This window comes from Mobula hypostoma, chromosome 16 (genome assembly GCF_963921235.1).
Source record: "Mobula hypostoma chromosome 16, sMobHyp1.1, whole genome shotgun sequence".
Classification (NCBI taxonomy): domain Eukaryota; kingdom Metazoa; phylum Chordata; class Chondrichthyes; order Myliobatiformes; family Myliobatidae; genus Mobula; species Mobula hypostoma.
Genome location: NC_086112.1, coordinates 41918843 through 41941819, shown reverse-complemented (window position 1 = coordinate 41941819; position 22977 = coordinate 41918843). Strand labels below are relative to the sequence as shown.

The 22977-nt window shown below is 40.7% G+C and overlaps 1 protein-coding gene across 1 annotated transcript in view; it reads left to right on the top strand.

The window, feature by feature from the left end:
• rasef (RAS and EF-hand domain containing) overlaps positions 1–21313 on the top strand; it is a 77999-nt gene extending 56686 nt beyond the window's left edge. The window contains exons 12-18 of the mRNA XM_063069187.1: positions 2922–3062; positions 3879–4026; positions 5986–6067; positions 6529–6643; positions 9212–9331; positions 10185–10261; positions 19399–21313. Of these exons, the coding sequence (XP_062925257.1) occupies positions 2922–3062; positions 3879–4026; positions 5986–6067; positions 6529–6643; positions 9212–9331; positions 10185–10261; positions 19399–19504 (789 nt within the window). The 3' untranslated portion in view covers positions 19505–21313. The remainder of the gene's footprint in view (positions 1–2921; positions 3063–3878; positions 4027–5985; positions 6068–6528; positions 6644–9211; positions 9332–10184; positions 10262–19398) is intronic.
• The last annotated feature ends 1664 nt before the right edge of the window (positions 21314–22977 follow it).

Sequence of the window (22977 nt, the reverse complement as noted above, 5' to 3'; positions counted from 1 at the left end):
GTGTGGCGTTCTGCATAGGTACGTTCCAATGAGACAGGGAAAGGATGGTAGGGTACAGGAACCGTGGTGTACAAAGGCTGTTAAAAATCTAGTCGAAGAAAAGAAAAGCTTATAAAAGGTTCAAAAAACTAGGTAATGGCAGATACCTAGAAGATTATAAGGCTAGCAGGAAGGAGTTTAAGAACGAAATTAGGAGAGTCAGGAGGGGCCATGAGAAGGCCTTGGCGAGCAGGATTAAGGAAAACCCCAAGGCATTCTACAAGTATGTGAAGAGCCATTAGATAAGATGTGAGAAAATAGGACCAATTAAGTGCGACATTGGAAAAGTGTGTATGGAACTGGAGGAGATAGCTGAGGTACTTATTGAATACTTTGCTTCAGTATTCACTATGGAAAAGGATCTTGGCGATTGTAGGGATAACTTATAGCGGATTGAAAAGATTGAGCATATAGACACTAAGAAAGCGGATGTCCTGGAGCTTTTGGAACGCATCAAGTAGGATAAGTCTCCGGGACCTGACGAGATGTGCCCCAGGTTACTGTGGAAGGTGAGGGAGGTGATTACTGAGCCTCTGGCAATGATCTTTGCATCATCAATGGGGACGGGGGAAGGTTCCGGAGGATTGGAAGGTTGCAGATATTGTTCCCTTATTCAAGAACGGGAGTAAATATAGCCCAGGAAATTATCGACCAGTGAGTCTTACTTCTGTGGTTGGTAAGTTGATGGAACAGATCCTGAGAGGCAGGATTTAAGAATATTTGGAGAGGCATAATATGATTAGGAATAGTCAGTATAGCTTTGTCAAAGGTAGGTCGTGCCTTACGAGCCTGATTGAATTTTTTGAGGAAGTGACTAAACACGTTGATGAAGGTAGAGCAGTTGATGTAGTATATATGGATTTCAACAAGGCATTTGATCAGGTATCCTATGCAAGGCTTATTGAGAAAGTTAGGAGGCATGGGATCCAAAGGGACATTGCCTTGTGGATCCATAACTGGCTTGCCCACAGAAATCAAAGACTGGTTGTAGATAAGTCATATTCTGCACGGAGGTTAGTGACCAGTGGTGTGACTCGGGGATCTGTTCTGTGATCCCTTCTCTTTGTGATTTTTATCAATGACCTGAATGAGCAAGGGAAGGGATGGGTTAGTAAATTTGCTGATTACACAAAGGTTGGGCGTGTTGTGGACTGTGTGGAGGGCTATCAGAATTTACAGCGGGACATTGATAGGTTGCAAAACTGGGCTGTGAAGTGGCAGATGGAGTTCAACCCAGATAAGTGTGAGGTGGTTCATTTTGGTAGGTCAGATATGATGGCAGAATATAGTATAAACGGTAAGACTCTTGGCAGTGTGGAGGATCAGAGGGATCTTGGGGTCCAAGTCCATCGGACACTCAAACCTGCTGCGCAGATTGACTCTGTGGTTAAGAACGCATACGGAGCATTGGCCTTCATGAACTGTGGGATTGAGTTTAAGACCTGAGAGGTAATGTTACAGCTATATAGGACCCCGGTTAGACCCCACTTGGAGTACTGTGCTCAGTTCTGGTCACCTCACTACAGGAAGGATGTGGAAACCATAGAAAGGGTGCAGAGGAGATTTACAAGGATGTTGCCTGGATTGGGGAGCATGCCTTATGAGAATAGATTGAGTGCACTTGGCCTTTTCTTCTTGGAGCGATGGAGGATAAGAGGTGACCTGATAGATGTGTACAAGATGATGAGAGGCATTGATCGTGTGGATAGTCAGAGGCTTTTTCCCAGGGCTGAAATGGCTATCACAAGAAGGCACAGTTTTAAGGTACTTGGAAGCAGGTACAGAGGAGATGTCAGGGGTAAGTTTTTTTACGGAGAGAATGGTGAGTGCGTGGAATGGGTTGCCGGCGATGGTAGAGTCTTTCAAGAGACTCCTGGATGGGTACATGGAGCTTAGAAAAATAGAGGGCTATGTGTAACCCTAGGTAATTTCTGAAGTAAGTACATGTTCGGCACAGCATTGTGGGCCGAAGGGCCTGTATTGTGCTGTAGTTTTTCTATGTTTCTATGTTAAAGAAAAGTTTGGATGGGTACATGGATGGGAGGATTATTGAGGGCTATATTCTCAGTGCAGGTTAATGGTAGTAGGCAACTTAAATAGCTCAGCATGGACGATGGGCTGAAGGGCCTGTTTCTGTTTTGTACTTTTCTATGACTCTAGATGACTCATTGGTACACACACTTCATGGTAAGTTATTCTTTGAGTAATAAGACCTCCTTATTCCTACACTCAAAGCCTAGTCATAATAGAGGCTAAAATACCATTTATTTTGATTGCTTGCTGTTTCCACTTGTTGGCCTTCAGTGACATGTGTACAGCACAAGAATGCTGTAGTCCCTTTGAATGTCAACACTAGTCTCTGTGCTTTTCCGTTTCGTGCACCAAAGTGGAAGATGGCCTAGTTTTTGTGATTGTACACCCTTTTGCCATTTTCTTGCTCACCCACTTGGTTTGTTTATATCTCCTTGGAGCCTGATTGAGTCTTACTCCATACTCCAAATCCCAGCCAGTTATTTGTTACTGCAGACGTGAGTAATTGGGGTCCAATCACTGGGCCCTTTAGAACCCTAGTAGCTGCAGCCTGCTGATATGAGAATATGTTCACTCCACTCTTCGTTCTCTATCCAATATCCTATTCTCAGTCCATATCAGTATATTATTGCAAAGTGTGTGTGCTGTAACCATTTCAGTATGTTACCATCAATTCTGTGTGTTCTATATTAAGCAACCTCTTACTTCCATAATTGGCTAATTAGTAATCAAACACAAATCTTCCAAACTTAGTTATTAATAGCCAAAGCATACAAGTGCAAAGCATTAAATTAGCCGCTGAGATGATGTGATGCCTCTGTAGGTCACAGTAGAATTGACTTGTTTTGTAGGTGCTTGAAATCCGGAATGAGGAAGTTTCCAGTCAGGATGGTACAAACACAGATGTGGAAATGGATGACTCCTATGCAGTGAACTGCAGGAATTCTGGAGCATCTTCTGTACGGCGCTGTATCTCTGCATTTTCATCGCAAGTGAGGCCTGTTGCGCATTCTTAAATGATACTTCACATCTGACTTGTATTTCTGTTTAACTGTAGACAAGTATAACAATTGTAATAAATAAACTCGCCCATGTCCTGGGGGTATGCTCTGTTCACAATTGGGCTGATGTTGATTTCATTGATGTCTGTAGTGACACTCTCCTGGGTTGGGCAAAGAAAAATCAGCTATGTTCAGTTACTGTAAGTAATCATAGGGTGAAGTCAAAATAGGATTTAGTATAATAGTTAATTCTTTGTTCTCCTCCTTTCTCCCCCCCTGTCTTTGCAAAGTTAACTCGAGTGCTGAGACCTGGGACAGAAACTTGGGAGTCTTCCAATTAATAGCTTATGGAAAGCTCTCAAAATGCAAGAGAATAATGGAGGGAAAAAAACTTCAGAAATGTTCTGAGCCTTGCAGATCAAGCTTAAATTAAAAATCTAGGCTTTTCATAAATGCAGTGGTGAGATTGTAGGGAGAATGAGGGTGTCGGAGATTGAAATGGTCATCAGTGTGAATTATTGGCTTCGGAGGAATGGTACAAACATATTGGAAAAGGTTTTGAATTTATTGTCTATTGGCCAGCTTCTAAATGGATGTATGTCCTTGTGTCTCACGTTACATTCAAACTTTTGGGAGGGAGAGTAGTTTGTAAAATTCATCAGTTCTGAAGAAGTACAAACATTATGTCTACTTTCATCAAAATGGATATAGCAACAATTAAAACAAGCATTTGATTTTTTTCTATTTTTGCTTTGCTCTCAATTAATTGGCTTTTGCAATAACCAGAATATTAATCTTGTTCTTCAGCCTAATAACACAGCAGGGAATTTTAAGACTCCCTCATCTAGCAAAGCCTTCAAGATTGTACTTGCTGGAGATGCAGCTGTAGGCAAATCGAGCTTCCTTCTACGACTCTGCAAAAATGAGTTCCGTGGGAACACCAGTGCCACCTTGGGTATGTTTTTCCTCCAATCTTCTACAAACTTCTTTTCCCCTTTTGTTTTCTACCCACCCCAATATTCACACACACTTGAATGTTAGTTGAGCCTAATGTTAAAACTGCGGAGTTTTGAATAGCGCCTCTTTTTATCTCTGTAGTTGCATTGCTGAATAGAAGTTGTCATCTAGATTTCAATTGATTAGAGGGGAGAGATTTAATAGGAATCTGAGGCGCAACCTTTACACCCAGAGGGTGATTAGTATGTGAAATGATCTGCCAGAGGCAGGTATATTAGCAAAATGGATAAATGGATAGGAAAAGTATAGATGGGTATGGAGCAAACACAACCACATAGGACTGGATTGGAGATCTTGTTTGTCATGGACCAGTGGGGCCAAAGGACCCATTTCTGTGTCATATGACTTTCAAAGCCATTCCCAAATTGATGGGACACAAGATCTGAGCATTTTCTGGGTGGTCTCATATTTATTTGCTTACATTTCAAAATGTTACTGTATCTTGTTATTAAGCTTTATTTAGGACTTGGGTAGAAACTGAACTTTTCTGTTGAACACTATATCCTCTGAAGTTTAGCCACTGTGAGGAAATAGTTTGTTGTTGATAAGATTCCAGAAATTGGAATGAGATGGATGACCAAATATTCAGGAGATGTTGTCTGAGGTATAAATGTTGGAAGAAGATTTTTGTTCTTTAACTAGAGATACTTAATTTTATTTTACTTCTATATGAAATAGTATTTTACACCTGAAAGGTGTTATTTCCAAATGTTTCTCGTACTCCACCGGCAATGCAAAATATGTCAGCTTTACTGTGTGCTCAACCTTAGAATGGTCAAAGAATAGCACTAATTATTGATTTAAGGCTGATGATCTGTAGCTGTACTGTAAGTTTACAGTTGAATATATTTAGGAATACAAATTGCTTATCTATTAATGTCCTTAATATAATTGTTGGTTGTAAAATGTATGGAGATCTACTTCCATGATAAGGTCACACTCCGGTTGGAGGAGCAACACCTTGTATTCCGTCTGGGTAGCCTCCAACCTGGTGTCCCTCTATTCCCCATTCTCGTTTCCCTCTCTCGCCTTATCTCCTTACCTGCCCATCACCTCCCTCTGGTGCTCCTCCCCTTTCTTTCTTCCATGATTTTCCTTTATCTCTTTCACCACCCAACTTCCCAGCTCTTCACCTCTCCCCCTCTCCCGGTTTTACCTATCACCTACCATCTTGTACTTCTCCCCCTCCTCCTCCCGTCCCACCTTCTTACTCTGACTTTATGGCTTTTTTCCAATCCTTATGAAGGATCTCACCCCGAAACGTCGACTGTTTACTCTTTTCCATAGATGCTGCCTGGCCTGCTGAGTTCCTCCAGCATTTTGTGTGTGTTGCTTTGGATTTCCAGCATCTGCAGATTTTCTCATATAGTATGGAGGTAGCTGATGTTATGGTAATGGTATCAAAAGGGGGAGATGTGTAAAGATTTGAATATTTAAGGACACACAAGGGGATGCAAGACAGGAGGTGGCAAATATGCAAACTCTATAGATGACAGTGGAGATCAGGATAGAGCAGAGGTCACTGAAGCTGTGAACCAGTAGCTCTTTCGTTGTGTTGGAGCTCATTAGATAGTGGAAATTGGAAGGATATTGTATCCAAATCAAAAGGTACTAAAAGCATAGACAAAAGTGTTTTAAAAGTAAACTTTTCTTTTAACGGACTGCAGGGATCTTATGTGGTGAGTGAGCAGATGAAGAGATTATAGAAGCAATGGAAAGGCAATATCCCAAAATGGACACTTCAGAAAAGCTAGGATTATTAAATTGCGCAGTAATGTTTGAAAGTGCAGGAAAGTATGTGGTTACATTTCAGCTGCATATCGTTGATGTGCAAATTGATTCTGAATTGATAGGTAGCATTGAGCTCCATCATAATCCTGCATGCGCTTTCTTGCAGGAGTTGACTTCCAGATGAAAACTCTGGTTGTGGATGGAGAGCAAACAGTACTGCAGTTGTGGGACACTGCAGGCCAAGAAAGGTAATTCAGAAATATGCAAGTATGAAATGATGGTATCTCTATTCCAAACCAAATATACGCGCAACATGAACATTTCACGTTTCACCTAACCAGCTTCTGAGCAAAAGGGTCCTTGTCTTCTAATCATCTCAAGCCAGTAACCTGTAAATTTAATGATTTAACCTCTGATGTAATAATTCAAAAGAAACATCTTATTCTGTGTATTTTGTGTATTTTAGCTGGATGCAACATACAGATTGGATTTTTACCTTTAACTTCAAACTGATCATAGCTTCTATAAGAATGGTATTTTGATAGTGTGTACCTGAAACTAATGTAGTTTCCTATCAAATATGAATTCACAAAAGAAAATTTTGAGTTTAATTGTTACATTGTAGGTTATGGTTGACAGTGTTTTAATTCAGTAGAATTAATGTTTTTTTCTAAAAAGAAAAATAATGTGCCTACAAAATCTGTTTCAGATTTCGAAGTATTGCCAAGTCTTATTTTAGACGTGCAGATGGTGTTTTATTGCTGTATGATGTAACCTGTGAGAAAAGTTTCCTCAATGTACGTGAATGGGTAGACATGATTGAGGTGAGTATTAAAATACATTAATGTGTCTTTTGTATGGATGGCATAGATTCAGACTTTGATCTATCACATTTCCTTTTCCAATATGTCTAAATAATTTGACTGCATAGTTCTCATTTTTCCAATTAAAACATTATCTGGAAGGCGATTTGATAGCATTGGCAAAAGTAGGTAGGCCATATTCCTCTTATTTCGCTGAAATTATTCCATCAAATCTTACCCTTGCTTTTCTGGCAGCTGCCTATAATTGGCACGGAGTGATTATTTTTCAAGGCGACTTCTGTTTATTTAACTTCATTCTGGAACTCTCTCTGAACTTGATAACCTGTGAAAATACACCTGCAAAAGTTAAGCACCCAAGCTATTGACCTGCTTCTGTAATAACATTTTTAGGAGGCTCACTGGAGCATCACCATACATAATAAAGGATCCTCCTTGTGCAAGGATGCGTTGGATTGTGAAATTGTATGAGTGATCATACAATGCTGTCAGAAAGGTGCACAGGGACTCGGGGGAAAGATAGAGAGGATATATATATGTAGAAGTTCTTCCAATTGGAAGACTGGGTGGAAAAGTCTGTACATATGACAGGAGGTAGTTTTACTTTTCTTTTTAAGTGACAAGAGATTGATTTTTTTCTCCCCCCAGATACCATGTATAGAAATGAACTGAAATTTAACACGTAGTGCATAAAATGATTAGCAAGGCAAATTGTGAGTTGGCCCTGTGGGCAGGAGTGTTTGGCTACAAGACTGGAGTGATTCTCTGGTAAGATCACATCGGTAATCTTGTACACCAATTTGATCTACGGAAGATCTGTAGTAGAGGGAGGAATGTTTAAGCTAACTGGGCCAGTGCTTTCTAGTTTAGAATAGTATATTCTGATCTTATTGAAGTGCACTGAACTCTTATAGAGTTTGACAGGGTAGAGACACGGGTGATATTTCCTCTGTTTGTGATGCCCAGAGCTAAGATTCAGTCTTAAAAACAAGGAACACACATAAAAGTTGCTGGTGAACGCAGCAGGCCAGGCAGCATCTCTAGGAAGGGGTGCAGTCGACGTTTCAGGCCGAGACCCTTCGTCAGGACTACACGCCTCTGCTGACTGCCCTTGTGGCTCCTCCCACAGAGTCCTGTATAAAGGTGTTCGTCTTGTCCCTCCCCCTCAGTCCGGGAGCAGACACTCACTGTGGAGGTCGTATTGTACAGCGAATAAAAGCCTTTCAGTATTTTTACCAAACCTCAGTCTTTTGGAGTAATTGAGTAATTTTATTCGCTGTACAATACGACCTCCACAGTGAGTGTCTGCCCCCTGACTGACTCACCGCTTCTCCCGTCAAGCTCTGAAGGCGACTCTCTCCGCCATGTCCTTTCTTAAAAACAAGGAGTTGGTCACTCAGTACCGAGGCAAGATGAATCATGTTTATTATCACTGGTATATGTCGTGAAGTCTGTTGTCTTTGTGGCAGCAGTACAATGCAATACATACATAAAAAATTGGCAGTACACATAAATTAGTGCAAAAAGAAAAATGTAGTGAGGTAGTGTTCATGGATTCAATGTCCATTCAGAAATCGGATGCAGAGGCGAGGAAGCTGCTCCGGAATCCATCAGTGTGTGCCTTCAGGCTCCTGTCCCTCCTTCCAGATGGTAGTAATGAGAACAAGGCATGACCTGGGTGATGGGGGTCCTTAATGATGGATGCCACCTTTTTGAGACATTGCTCCTTGAAGAAGTCCTGGATACGACAGAGGCTAGTGCCTATGATGGAGCTGCCTAAGTTTCCAACACTCTGCAGCTTATTTTGATCCTGTGCAATGCCCCCCACCCCCCATATCAGACGGTGATGCAGCCAGTTAGAATGCTGTCCATGGTTTATCTGTAGAAATTCGAGTACGTCTTTGGTGACATACGAAATCTCCTCAAACTCCTATTGAAATATAGCTGCTGTTGTGCCGCCTATGTAGCTGGATCGATATGTTTGGTCCAGGATAGATCGTCAGAGATGTTGACACCCAGGAGGCTGAAATTGTTCACTCTTTCCACTTCTGATCCCTCGATGAGTACTGATATGTGTTCCCTCTTCTTACCCTTTCTGAAGTCCGCAATCAGTTCTTTGGTCATACTGACGTTGAGTGCAAGATTGTAGCTGCGATATCACTTAGCTAGCTGTTGTATCTTGCTCCTGTACGCCCTCTCGTCACCATCGGAAATTCTGCCAACAATAGTTGTGTTATCAGCAAGTTTATAGATGGCAATTGAGCTGTGCACACAGTCATGGGTGTAAAAGTCTTACTCAATAAACCTTTGGACCATCGGGCCATAGAGGCTGAATCACTGAATAAATTCAAACCTTAGATCAATAGATGTTTGGCTATTTGGGGAATTGAGTTGGAATTGTCTGACCTTGAGTTTGAGGGGATGTATGACCTCTTCATATATGTTCTTTTGTCCGAAATCCAACATGCTACATTAGCTATTCACTTGTGCTCATTGTGACACTTTACATTCTGAGGATTGTTCAAAAAAATAATGTTTTGACGGTCATATTATCCATTTTTTTCCTTAAAGGGTTCAGCCGGTGAAACCATACCCATTATGTTGGTGGGGAACAAGGTAGACTTGAGGAAAAAAGCAACGCAAGAGGGGCAAAAATGCATCCCCACCAGTTACGGGGAGAAACTGGCTATGGTGAGAATTTGCATTATTGAAAGTCTTGTTTTAAATCTATAGGGGTAGAGTGTTGAAGCAGAAAACTGTACTTTTGTTTTTATAATTTTGATATAATACATTTAGAATTTATTAACTTGAATTACACTTTTTTTTTAATATAGTGTGGCATGTTTTAGCTCAGTCCCAGCAATTCTCCCAAAATTTAACTAGGAAAATCTAAAAAAATGTTTTGCTTTTGCAAACTTTTTAGTTTTATTGTGTTTGCTGAGCTATAGTCCAGACTCCTCTAGTGGACGACAATCGTTTGAAGTTCCTCAAAGCAGCAGAACTGCTGCTTCATAGTCCCAACGACCCAGATTTGATCTTGACCTCCTGTAGTGTCTGTGAAGTTTACATGTTCTCCCTGTGGCTCCATGGGTTTCCATTGGTGCTGTAGTTTTCTCCCATTTCTCAAGGATGTCTGATAGTTGGTTAAATGTCCAGTGAATCTCCCTAGCTCATGAGTGAGTGCTAGAATTGGTGGGGGTGAGGGAAGGGGAATTGATGGAAATATGGGGCAAATAAAGTGGGATTAATGTTAGTGAATGCATGTGGTGGTAGAAAGGCCTATTATTTTGTGGAAGTACTCCGATTCCATGGCACACTGTTCAGCAAGAAACAAAGGAAATACATATCATTTCATCAAACTTCTTTTAATCTACATTACATCTTCATCTACATCTTCAATTTACATCCCCTTTTGTAGTTCTAGATCTAAGACTGACACTGATGCAGGGTACTGTTGTGCAGTAATTTAGTACTGAATCATCCTTTGGTGTTTCAAGGAAATGAACAATATTCATTTATCTCTAATTTTTTTTTTCACTGACAGACCTACAACGTGCTATTCTGTGAAACCAGTGCCAGGGAAGGTGCGAATATTATCGAAGCAGTCCTTCACCTTGCTAGGTAATCACTGATTTTACTACGTATAATGACAAGTCCAAAAGCAAGTACTATTATTGGGAAAGGGTACCCTTTGAGCTAAAAGGAATGAAAGGGAAAACAGTGCATTTTTCCTGTCAGGCGATCAGACCTGTAATTGACCAGGATGTACTTAATAGAGAGGGAGCGAGTTAGAGTTGAGAAAAGTTTTGGCCTGCCAAAAGCATATTGCTGTTTTTCTTCTTTTAATGTGAGATGTCAAATGCAGAGACATGATATTCTAATGTTGCAAGTTAACAATTTGGTGGCCTGAAATAAATGTATGGTGGTTATTTTGATCATTGTTAGCAGTGAGTTCACTATTCTGTTCATTCAATCAAACAAGGTCTATATTCATAAATACTGTAGCTTCATGTTGTCCTCCATCACTGTAGAATATTGAGAATATTTTTCATTCTGTAGTGATCGATTGAATGCACTTCTAAATTTTACTCATAACATTCATCATTAAAAATGCAATTCTGTGTTAGAAACCATAGGAAAAATTACAGCACAGAAACAGGCCTTTTGGCTCTTCTTGGCTGTGCCGAACCATTTTCTGCCTAGTCCCACTGACGTGCACATGGACCATATCCCTCCATACACCTCCCATCCATGTATCTGTCCAATTTATTCTTAAATGTTAAAAAAAGAACCTGCATTTACCACTCTGTCTGGCAGCTCATTCCATACTCCCAGCACTCTGTGTGTGAAGAAGCCCCACCTAATGTTCCCTTTAAACTTTTCCCCCCTCACCCTTAACCCATGTCCTCTGGTTTTTTTCTCCCCTTGCCTCAGTGGAAAAAGCCTGCTTGCATTCACTCTATCTATACCCATCATAATTTTATATATCTGTATCAAATCTCCCCTCATTCTTCTACGCTCCAGGGAATAAAGTCCTAACCTATTCAACCTTTCTCTGTAACTGAGTTTCTCAAGTCCCGGCAACATCCTTGTAAACCTTCTCTGCACTCTTTCAACCTCATTAATATCCTTCCTATAATGGTGACCAAAACTGAACACAATACTCCAGATTCGGCCTCACCAATACCTTATACAACCTCATCATAACATTCCAGCTCTTACACTCAATACTTTGATTTATAAAGGCCAATGTACCAAAAGCTCTCTTTATGACCCTATCTACCTGTGATGCCACTTTTAGGGAATTTTGTATCTGTATTCCCAGATCCCTCTGTTCTACTGCACTCCTCAGTGCCTTACCATTTACCCTGTATGTTCTACCTTGGTTTGTCCTTCCAACGTGCAATACCTCACACTTGTCTGTATTAAACTTCACCTGCCATTTTTCAGCCCATATTTCCAGCTGGTCCAAGTCCCTCTGCAGGCTCTGAAAAACCTTCCTCACTGTCCACTACACCTCCAATCTTTGTATCATCAGCAAATTTGCTGATCCAATTTACCACATTATCACCCAGATCATTGATATAGATGACAAATAACAATGTACCCAGCACTGATCCCTGTGGCACACCACTAGTCGCAGGCCTCCACTCTGAGAAGCAATTCTCTACTACCACTCTTTGGCTTCTTCCATTGAGCCAATGTTTAATCCAATTTACCACCTCTCCATGTATACCTAGCGACTGAATTTTCCTAACTAACCTCCCATGCGGGACCTTGTCAAAGGCCTTACTGAAGTCCATGTAGACAACATCCACTGCCTTCCCTTCATCCACTTTCCTGGTAACCTCTTCAAAAAACTCTAATAGATTGGTCAAACATGACCTACCACGCTCAAAGCCATGTTGACTCTCCCTAATAAGTCCCTGTCTATCCAAATGCTTGTAGATTCTGTCTCTTAGTACTCCCTCCCGTAACTTACCCACTACCGACGTCAAACTTACGGCCTATAATTTCCCAGATTACTTTTCGATCCTTTTTTAAACAACGGAACAACATGAGCCACTCTCCAATCCTCTGACACCTCACTCGTAGACACCGACATTTTAAATATATCTGCCAGGGACCCTGCAATTTCAATACTAGTCTCCTCAAGGTACGAGGGAATACCCTGTCAGGTCCTGGGGTTTATCCACTTTAATTTGCCTCAAGATAGCAAGCACCTCCTCCTTTTCAATCTGTACAGTTTCCATGATCTCACTACTTGTTTCCCTTAATTCCATAGACTTCATGCCAGTTTCCTTAGTAAATACAGATGCAAAAAACCCATTTAAGATCTCCCCCATTTCTTTTGGTTCCGCACACAGCCAACCACTCTGATCTTCAAGAGGACCAATTTTATCCCTTACAATCCTTTTACTCTTAATATACCTGTAAAAGCTCTTTGGATTATCCTTCACTTTGACTGCCAAGGAAACCTCATGTCTTTTAACCCTCCTGATTTCTTTCTTAATTATTTTCTTGCACTTTTTATACTCCGCAAGCACCTTATTTACTCCCTGTTTCCTATACATGTCATACAACTCCCTCTTCTTCTTTATCAGAGTTGCAACATCCCTTAAGAACCAAGGCTCCTTATTCCTATTTACTTTGCCTTTAATCCTGACAGGAACATACAAGCTCTGCACTCTCAAAATTTCTCCTTTGAAGGCTTCCCACTTACCGATCACATTCTTGCCAGAGAACAACCTGTCCCAATCCATGCTTTTTAGATCCTTTCTCATTTCTTCAAATTTGGCCTTCTTCCAGTTCAGAACCTCAACCCTAGGACCAGATCTATCCTTGTCCATGATCAAGTTGAAGCTAATGGTGTTATGATCACTGGAACCAAAGTGCTCCCCTGCACAGACTTCTGTCACTTGTCCTAACATGTTTCCTAACAGGAGATCCAATATTGCATCCCCCCTAGTTGGTACCTCTATATATTGATTTAGAAAACTTTCCTGAACAAATTTTACAAACTCTAAACCATCTAGACCCCTAACAGTATGGGAGTCCCAATCAATATATGGAAAATTAAAATCCCCTACCACCACAACTTTGTTTCCTGCAGTTGCCTGCTATCTCTCTGCAGATTTGCTCTTCCAATTCTCGCTGACTATTGTTCCTTTACATTATGGGGTGTAACTTATTCAAAAATGCCAAAGTGATTTGTTGCTTTTGAAACATTACCTGGGGATTCTGAAATATGAGATTCATTTTATTTCCAGTTACAATAGTGGCATTTGAGGCTTTCCATACATTTTGGGAGGGCATTTGTGGAGAACTTTCTCTACCTGGAGAGAGGACTGAAACGAGATAGATTACCATTGTCACCAATTTAAAATAGTTATAACGTGTCTAAATTTCCAATATCTGTATGAATGAATAAGACTCTGTGTTGGAATCATAAAATTGTGCAGACTTGCTCAATGTGAAACCAAGTTTCACATTTCAGGAACAGCTTCTTCCCCTCTGCCATCCGATTTCTGAATGGACATTGAATCCATGAACACTATCTCACTACTTCTTTATTTCTATTTCTGCACTAATTTAATTTAACTATTTTGTATATATTTGTACTGTAATTCAGTTTTTCTATTATCTACAGCATTTGTACAATAAATTTCAGGACATGCCGGTGATACTAAACTTCATTCTGATTCTGACATTCATTAAAGATGTGTACATCATTGTATCCACATTTATAGGCTGTAGCATTTCTTGGCAATTCCTATTGAACAAAATATCAGACCTAAATTATTATTTACCATCTGCACAGTGGTATTTCTTGTCAATATCATCATTTTATTGGTGATAAATTTATTGAATCTTGTAACCTGACACACCAATAGCTATATTTTTCAATACAGTTGCTTCTACTATTTAAAAATGATATTTTTAAATTTACCATTCTATTTACCAAGAATTCTCTGCTCTAATCCTGATTGCAGTTTACATACTAGAGGCTGACTATAATAAACGCTTCAGATACTTCGTGATGCTGTGACCACCCCGATGTATTTCATGTCGTAGTCGGTGATTTCAATAAGGCTTATTTGAAGAAATACCTGCATAATTACAGTCAGCATATAACCTGTAGCACCGAGGTCCCAACACGCTGGACCACTGCTGTATTCAGATATGGAATGCCTACCGTTCCATGCCTAGACTGCGTTTCGGTAAATCTGATCACCGAACTTGTCCTTCTGCCTGCATACAGGCAGAGGCTAAAGACCAGGGCTTCAGAAATTATGACAAGAAAGTGATGGTCGCGGGAGGGAGGGAGCAGCTATGGCATTGCTTCGAGTTGGTGGACGGGACCCTGTTCAAAGACTTGTCTGTGGATCGGAATGAATACACAAAGATTGTCAATAACTTTATTAAAACAGTTGTAGATGAGAGTATCCCCACAAAATAATTGGGAGTCCTTTCCAAATAGAAACCCTGGATGAACCATGAGAACCACAGTCTGCTGAGAGCCAGATCGGTGGCATTCAAGTCTGGCGACCAAAAAAGTTGCAAGGAGTCTGGGTATGATCTCCGGAAAGCCATCTCATGGGTGAAGTGGCAATTCCGGACTAATCTTGAATCAGTGAAAGTGGCTTCCATCCACAGTAGTGAAGTGCTTTGCGAGGCTGGTAATGAAATATATCAACTCCTGCCTGAGAGGTGACTTGGATCCATTCCAATATGCCTACCTTAGAAAGAGATCCACAACAGATGCCATCTCATTGGCTCTTGACTCAACCCTGGAACATCTGGACAGCAAAGATGCATACATCAGGATGCTCTTTATTGACTACAGCTTGGCATTGAGTGCTATCATCCCCTCAAAACTAATCAATAAACTCCAAGACCTTGGTTTCAATACCTTCTTGTGCAATTGGGTCCTCAATTTCCTCACTTGCAGACCCCAGTCAGTTCAGATTAGCAACAACGTGTCCTCCATGATCTTCATCAGACTGTGTGCTCAGCCCTCTGCTCTGCTCACTTTACACTTATGACTGTGACTAAACACAGCTCTGTTGCCATTGTAGACTTCAGGAGAGGGAAATCAGAGGTCCGTGAGCCAATAATCATCGGAGGGTCAGTAACTTTAAACGTCTAGGTGTCACTAACTCAGCGGACCTGTCCTGGTCCCATCATATAAATATTATTGTGAAGAAAACATGACAGCGCCTCTACTTCCTCAGGAGTCTTTGGAGATTGTCATCGAAAACTTCGGGAAATTTGTATAGACGTGTGGTGGAAAGAGTGCCGCATTACGACCTGGTATGGGAACACAATTCCTTTGAGTGGAAAAATCCTACAAAAGGTAATGGATTTGGCCCGGTATATCACGGTAAAACCCTTCCCAACCATTGAGCACATCTACATGAAATGTTGCCATAGGAAGGCAGCATCCATTATCAATGATCCTTGCCACCTAGGCCATGCTGTTTTCTTACTGCTACCATCAGGTAGAAAGTACAGGAGCCTCAGGACTCACACCACCAGATTCAAGAACAGTTACTACCCTAAACCATCAGGCTCTTGAACAAAAGGGGGATAGCTGCACTCATTGAAGGACTCTGTTACATTATTTCATGCTTGTTATTTATTGCTATTTATATACAGTGGCATGCAAAAGTTTGGGCACCCCGGTCAAAATTTCTGTTACTATGAATAGCTAAGCAAGTAAATGCTTTCTGTAGCCAGCTAAGAGTCTTTCAATTCTTGTTTGGGGGATTTTCGCCCATTCTTCCTTGCAAAAGGCTTCTAGTTCTGTGAGATTCTTGGGCCGTCTTGCATGCACTGCTCTTTTGAGGTCTATCCATAGATTTTCGATGATGTTTAGGTCGGGGGACTGTGAGGGCCATGGCAAAACCTTCAGCTTGCGCCTCTTGAGGTAGTCCATTGTGGATTTTGAGGTGTGTTTAGGATCATTATCCTGTTGCAGAAGCCATCCTCTTTTCATCTTCAGCTTTTTTACAGATGGTGTGATGTTTGCTTCCAGAATTTGCTGGTAATTAATTGAATTCATTCTTCCCTCTACCAGTGAAATTTTCTCTGTGCCACCGGCTGTAACACAAGCCCAAAGCATGATCGATCCACCCCTGTGCTTAACATTCGGAGAGGTGTTCTTTTCATAAAATTCTGCCCCTTTTTTTCTCCAAACATACCTTTGCTTATTGCTGCCAAAAGGTTCTATTTTAACTTCATCAGTCCATGGGACTTGTTTTCAAAACACATCAGGCTTGTTTAGGTTTTCCTTTGCAAACTTCTGAAGCTGAATTTTGTGGTGAGGGCACAGGAGAGGTTTTCTTCTGATGACTCTTCCATGAAGGTCATATTTGTGCAGGTGTCGCTGCACAGTAGAACAGTGCACCACCACTCCAGAGTCTGCTAAATCTTCCTGAAGGTCTTTTGCAGACAAACGGGGATTTTGATTTGCCTTTCTAGCAATCCTACGAGCAGTTCTCACGGAAAATTTTCTTGGTCTTCCAGACCTCAACTTGACTTCCACTGTTCCTGTTAACTGCCATTTCTTAATTACATTACGAATGGAGGAAACGGCTACCTGAAAACGCTTTGCTATCTTCTTATAGCCTTCTCCTGCTTTGTGGGTATCATTTATTTCAATTTTCAGAGTGCTAGGCAGCAACTTAGAGGAGCCCAGGGCTGCTGATTGTTGGGACAAGGTTTGAGGAGTCAGGGTATTTATAAAGTTTTGAAATTTGCATCGCCTGGCCTTTCCTAACAATGACTGTGAACAAGCTATAGCCCTAACAAGCTATTTAAGGTCTAAGACCTTGGTAAAAGTGATCTGAGAGCTCAAATCTCTTGGGGTGCCCAAACTTTTGCATGGTGCTCCTTTCCTTTTTTCCACTCTAACATTGTACAAAGCAAAAATAGTACACTAATCTTGCTTAAAATGTTGAAAAGAATGTTTCATCTTTAACTTTATGACTTTTGGAGATCAGTTCATCTTCTACTCACTTAACTATTCACAGTAACAGAAATTTTAACCAAGGGTGCCCAAACTTTTGCATGCCACAGTATATCTGCACTTGCACAGTTTACTTACAGTTAACAGTCCCTGGTGTTTACAGTTGCTCTTCTATAGATTTGCTATAGAACGGTAAAAGAATGCCCGCAGGAAAAGAATCTCAGGGTTGTATGTGGTGGCATGTATGTACTCTGATGATAACTTTTACTTTGAACTTTAGTATCTAAGTTTGCTGATGATGTCACGGGTATACGCTGAATCAAAGGTGGTGATGAGCCAGGGTATGGGAGAGAGACAAAAAATCTGACTGAAGGGTGCCACAACAACAACGTAAGCAAGACGGAGGAGCTGATTATTGACTTCAGGAGGATGAAACCGGAGGCCCATGAACCAGTCTTCATCGGGGGATGAGAAATGGAGGGGCAGCAACTTTAAATTCATCGATAATCATTTCAGAGAACCTGTTCTGGGCCCAGCACCTAAGTGAAGTTAGGAAGAAAGCACGACAGCACCTCTACTTCCTTAGGAGTTTGCGAAGCTTCAGCACGACATGTAAAACTCTGACAAACTTCTATACGTGTGTGGTGGAGAGTATATTGACTGAATGCATCACAGCCTGGTATGGATACGCCAGTGCCCTTGAACAGAAAATCCTACAAAAAATAGTGGATATGACTCAGCCATCATGGGTAAAGCCATTGAGGAAGTATACATGGAGTTTTGTCCCAGGAAAGCAGCATCAATCACTGGGGACCCCTGCCACCCAGGACATGCTCTCATCTCCCTGTTGCCATCAGGAAGAAGGTACGGCTACCACAGGACTCTCACCACCAGGTTCAGGAACAGTTATTATTATCCCTCCACCATCAGGCTCTTGAACCAGAGGAGAGAACTTCACTCAGCTTCACTGAACTGTTCCTACAGCCTATGAACTCACTTTGAAGGACTCTTCTTCTCATGTTCTTGATATGTATTGCTTACTTTATTATTATTATTTCTTTCTTCTTTCTTTCTTTTTGTATTTGCTCAGTTTGTTCTCTTTTGCATGCACACTGGTTGTCCGCCGTGTTTGTGTGGCCTTTCATTTTGGTTATTGGATTTTTGAGTATGCCCACAAGAAAATGAATCTCAATGTTTTATATGGTGGACAAATGCCTACTTTGATAATAAATTTGCTTTGATCTTTTTACCATTTTGACCTGTTTCTCAAATAATTAGCTGCTTTGTGTGTGTTTGTGTGTATTTATACACATGCATATATTTGAGTTTATGCTAAAGATTCCTCACAAATCTGTTCTGAAAGGGCCCTTCTCATATTTTTCCATGGGGCCTTTCAAGAAAGTACCTGAATCCTACACTATCCTTTCCAACACAGTCGCAATTGAGATTAGGATGTATTCCAATGTTAATATTGATTCATTATCTGTGACACCTGAGTAATGATTTTGCCCGTTAATTTTTGAATGACCTTCAGATTATTAAACTGACTATCCCAATAGTTTATAGGAGGACTTTGAGGGTGCTTTAGTATTGAACACCTATTAACACCTTCCTAATTTCTTGTACAAATCTTACTTGGTACACTGAAAGCATTTCTGCAGGTGATCTGTTTAATTTGTGTTTTTTTTCTTGGATTTGCCTCATAGCTTAATTATTTATCAATTGGTTATTTCTATCTTTGAGATTTAATTATGCCTACAGAGGTTCAAAATGTTAATGTGATGAAATGATGTTCCACTTTTGGCACACAGAGTAAGTAATATCACTTTCTACGCCAAGGTTGCAGAGTTAGAGTAAGAATTGCCCTGCCCTGTTTTACAGTGTAGTGCTATGCTCCCAATCTTCCAAATTAACCAGTCAAAGTTAAATCTACAACAGCTCTGTGTTGTAGGACTCTTTCTGCTCAGCATGAAAAACTAATTTCCCTTGTCAAGTATTATAAGAAGGAGCCAGCCCACGTAACCTTTGCAGAAATGTTTATAGTTTCTACAAGCATCAAGAAGGTATAGTTGGATTTGAACCTCGGAAGAAATGGATGAAGTCCTAATCTCTTGCTTTCCCAATCAGTTGTTTGATATTGAGGATGGCGCTCAGTGAGAGGGATCAGGATTCATCCAGTTTTCAATCTAAATTATTACGGGTAAACTAATTATCAGTTGTAATTGTAACAACCAACAGATTAATGGATGTGCCCTGTTTTCACATCTCTCACTAATTCATTCCACAGGGAAGTGAGGAAGAAAGGTGACAGAATGAAAGTGGATTCTGTAACTAATTTGTCCAGCACGCAGTTGAGCAAGAAACCATCTATAAGAAACTGCTGCACTACTTAAAAACTATGAAGTCAATAACTGAGGTGCACAATACTTGGCATGTTTGTATTTATTTTATAATCGAGATACATTATTTAGCACTTTTTGGAAGTTTGAAATATGAATGTCATAAAAATGAAGTTGAAATATGAAGATTTGAACAAGTGAAGATGCCAGCTGAAAACAAGATTAAATGCAAATTGGAAATAAAATGCTGTTAACTATGTTTATTCAGCAAGTAATGGGACTAATCTGCCTCCGTGGCCAATGTATGAGCTAATAATATGGCTTTTTCTAAACTAATGATCTCCGTGATTGTTTTTATATACTGGTCTTACTTTCATTTCATGTTTAAAGATATTTTGAATAATATGGCTGCTTTTTAAGGCTATTTTGGCTCCTGTTACCTCCCTAGATCTATTTATTCTGTTGGAAAATTAATGCATACTCAAGCTTTACAGACCATTTTACAGCACTTATTGTAAATAAAAGTTATTTTTGTGACATAGAATGTTATAAGTATTAAATGATGCATTACATTAAAGTAGTGGTCGTGAATATTTAATATTTTAGTATTTGTTTAAAAAGGGACTGATCAGTTTTCTCTGCAGCAACTTGATGACTTCCTTTTCCTGGTGTTTTGAGGTTGATATGCCATGTGTACTTTCTCTCACCCTCCTGGTGACTATCCTTGGATGATGTGATGTTGAAAAGATGACAACTATCTACTTTTGGGAGTGGTACTGTTACAATGAAAATACATGATGGCTCCTGACCCTTACATTCTCCCATAAACCCTCACATTTCTCTCTCACCCTCATCCACAACACTTCACTCTCTGCATCGTCTCATTGTATCTTTTCAACTCCCGTCCTCCATTTTAAATTCTCTGCTTAGCTGTAGAATTCCCTCGCTCTTTTCAATGTTGTGATGTACTCATTGCTCTGATTAACCACAGTGTGAAAGATGCAAATGTAATAAATGTCCTCTAAATTCCACCTCCACCAGGAATATACATTTATATTGTCCCTTTAATGTAAAAATACATTGGGAGGCCAAACTCAGTGAAAGAATGGGTGAAAAGACAAAGAGGGAAACGCTAAAGGGTAACTAAAATCTTAGTCACAGAGTTTAAGGGAAATCATGTGAGAGAAGGGAAGTAGGAAAGATTTTTTTTATTTGAAGGCATTAATTGGAGCAAGGGAGTTCAGAATCTAAACAGGAGGAAGGGCACTCTAAATCCGAGACACTAAGGGATGGGGACCTATTGGGAATTACGTGCAGGGTATTGGCAGTGTGCTCGAGTAGACTGTGTGAAAGGCAGAGGACCGATGAAGCAGCCAGGTGTCTGTGTTTAAAGATTTGATTGAGGGATTAAGTTGCAAAATGTTTGAGGCACAAATGGTCTTTCTCTGCTCAAAAACGTTCTGGTAATGAAAATAGACATTTATTTGTGATGGTGAGGATAGCATATTGTGTTTCAGACTGGGAAGGTAAAAGATCAGCTTTTTATTGCTTGAAATCAAGGAAGTTGTTGCTGCTCTTTTGAATAGCTGAGCAAGGAGAGGCAATATCCTTGACTTGGATAGCATGGGAGTTTGGGATGATTGATGGTTGGGTGGGTATATTAATACAGACACTGGACGTATCTATCTGAAAAATGACAAGATCTCCTCATAATCAAAATGATCAACTCTTAAAAGCTGCGTAACTAACTTGGACAAACAACAGGAATTCTGCAGATGCTGGAAATCCAGCATCTGGTGAACGCAGCAGGCCAGGCAGCATCTCTAGGAAGAGGTGCAGTCGACATTTTGGGCCGAGACCCTTCGTCAGGACTAACTGAAAGAAGAGCTAGTAAGAGATTTGAAAGTTGGAGGGGGAGGGGGAGGGGGAGATCCAAAATGATAGGAGAAGACAGGAGGGGGAGGGATGGAGCCAAGAGCTGGACACGTGATAGGCGAAAGGGATACGAGAGGATCATGGGACAGGAGGTCCGGGAAGAAAGACAAGGGTGAGGGGGACCCAGAGGATGGGCAAGGGGTATATTCAGAGGGACAGAGGGAGAAAAAGAGTGAGAGAAAGAATGTGTGTATAAAAATAAGTAACAGATGGGGTACGAGGGGGAGGTGGGGCATTAGCGGAAGTTAGAGAAGTCGATGTTCATGCCATCAGGTTGGAGGCTACCCAGATGGAATATAAGGTGTTGTTCCTCCAACCTGAGTGTGGCTTCATCTTTACAGTAGAGGAGGCCGTGGATAAACATATGGGAATGGGATGTGGAATTAAAATGTGTGGCCACTGGGAGATCCTGCTTTCTCTGGCGGACAGAGCGTAGATGTTCAGCAAAGCGGTCTCCCAGTCTGCGTCGGTCTCGCCAATATACAAAAGGCCACATCGGGAGCACCAGACGCAGTATATCACCCCAGTGGACTCACAGGTGAAGTGTTGCCTCACCTGGAAGGACTGTTTGGGGCCCTGAATGGTGGTAAGGGAGGAAGTGTAAGGGCATGTGTAGCACTTGTTCCGCTTACACGGATAAGTGCCAGGAGGGAGATCAGTGGGGAGGGATGGGGGGGATGAATGGACAAGAGAGTTGCATAGGGAGCGATCCCTGCGGAATGCGGGGGGGAGGGGAGGGAAAGATGTGCTTAATGTAACTAACTTGGAGTTGTCCTGACTACATCACCATATAATTTACTGTTCAGTGTGAAAGCAACTGTTATTGGTCCACGCCCTTGGCTTTTCAATGCCAAGGCCGTATTTCAAATATTTGGACCATACTGTTATATTGGTTGTTTTCTATATCCTGATTAGTTAAAATGTTGTCCTAAATGGTTAAAGAGACACAGCCTGACTCTGAAATGTCTAAGTAATGTTGTAGTATTGTAACCTTTTGGATCTGGCTGCTTCCATAATGCAGTAGTCTATTGATTGGAGGGGGTGGGTTGTGGAAAGTCTACTAAGACATTTGGGAATCGTATGGTGTGATACTAATTATGCACACTTTGTTGTAATTGTGTTGTAATCCTACCCCTGCTGAAGTTATTTCAGTTAACTTTATTATACCAAAAGATGGATCATCCAAGGAGCATTTAAGAAATGCGCCTCAATTCATGTTACTGAGATTTGCACTCAATCATTTATTTACATGGCTTTGTAAGAGGTATCTACAATATTTTGATGCTTGTGTTATTTCATAGCTTTTTGTATCTGCATATTTTGACAACTTACATAAGATGCTTATTTCAGAGATTTGTGAAATAGCCAGTGATAACTGTTCTCTTTGGTTGCTTGTAATCCAATTAGTCTTGATAATTACTTTGCTAATTAACAGTAATGTCAATAGTGCAATAAGTCAATAGCAAATGGGTACGTTTTGTAAAACTGATAGTTCCTTAATGTCAACATTTTTTCAAATATTACAAAAACCTGTTAAGATGTAATCCTAGCCCCTTGGGTATAAAGTTGAAAACATGGAGGAAGATTTAAAT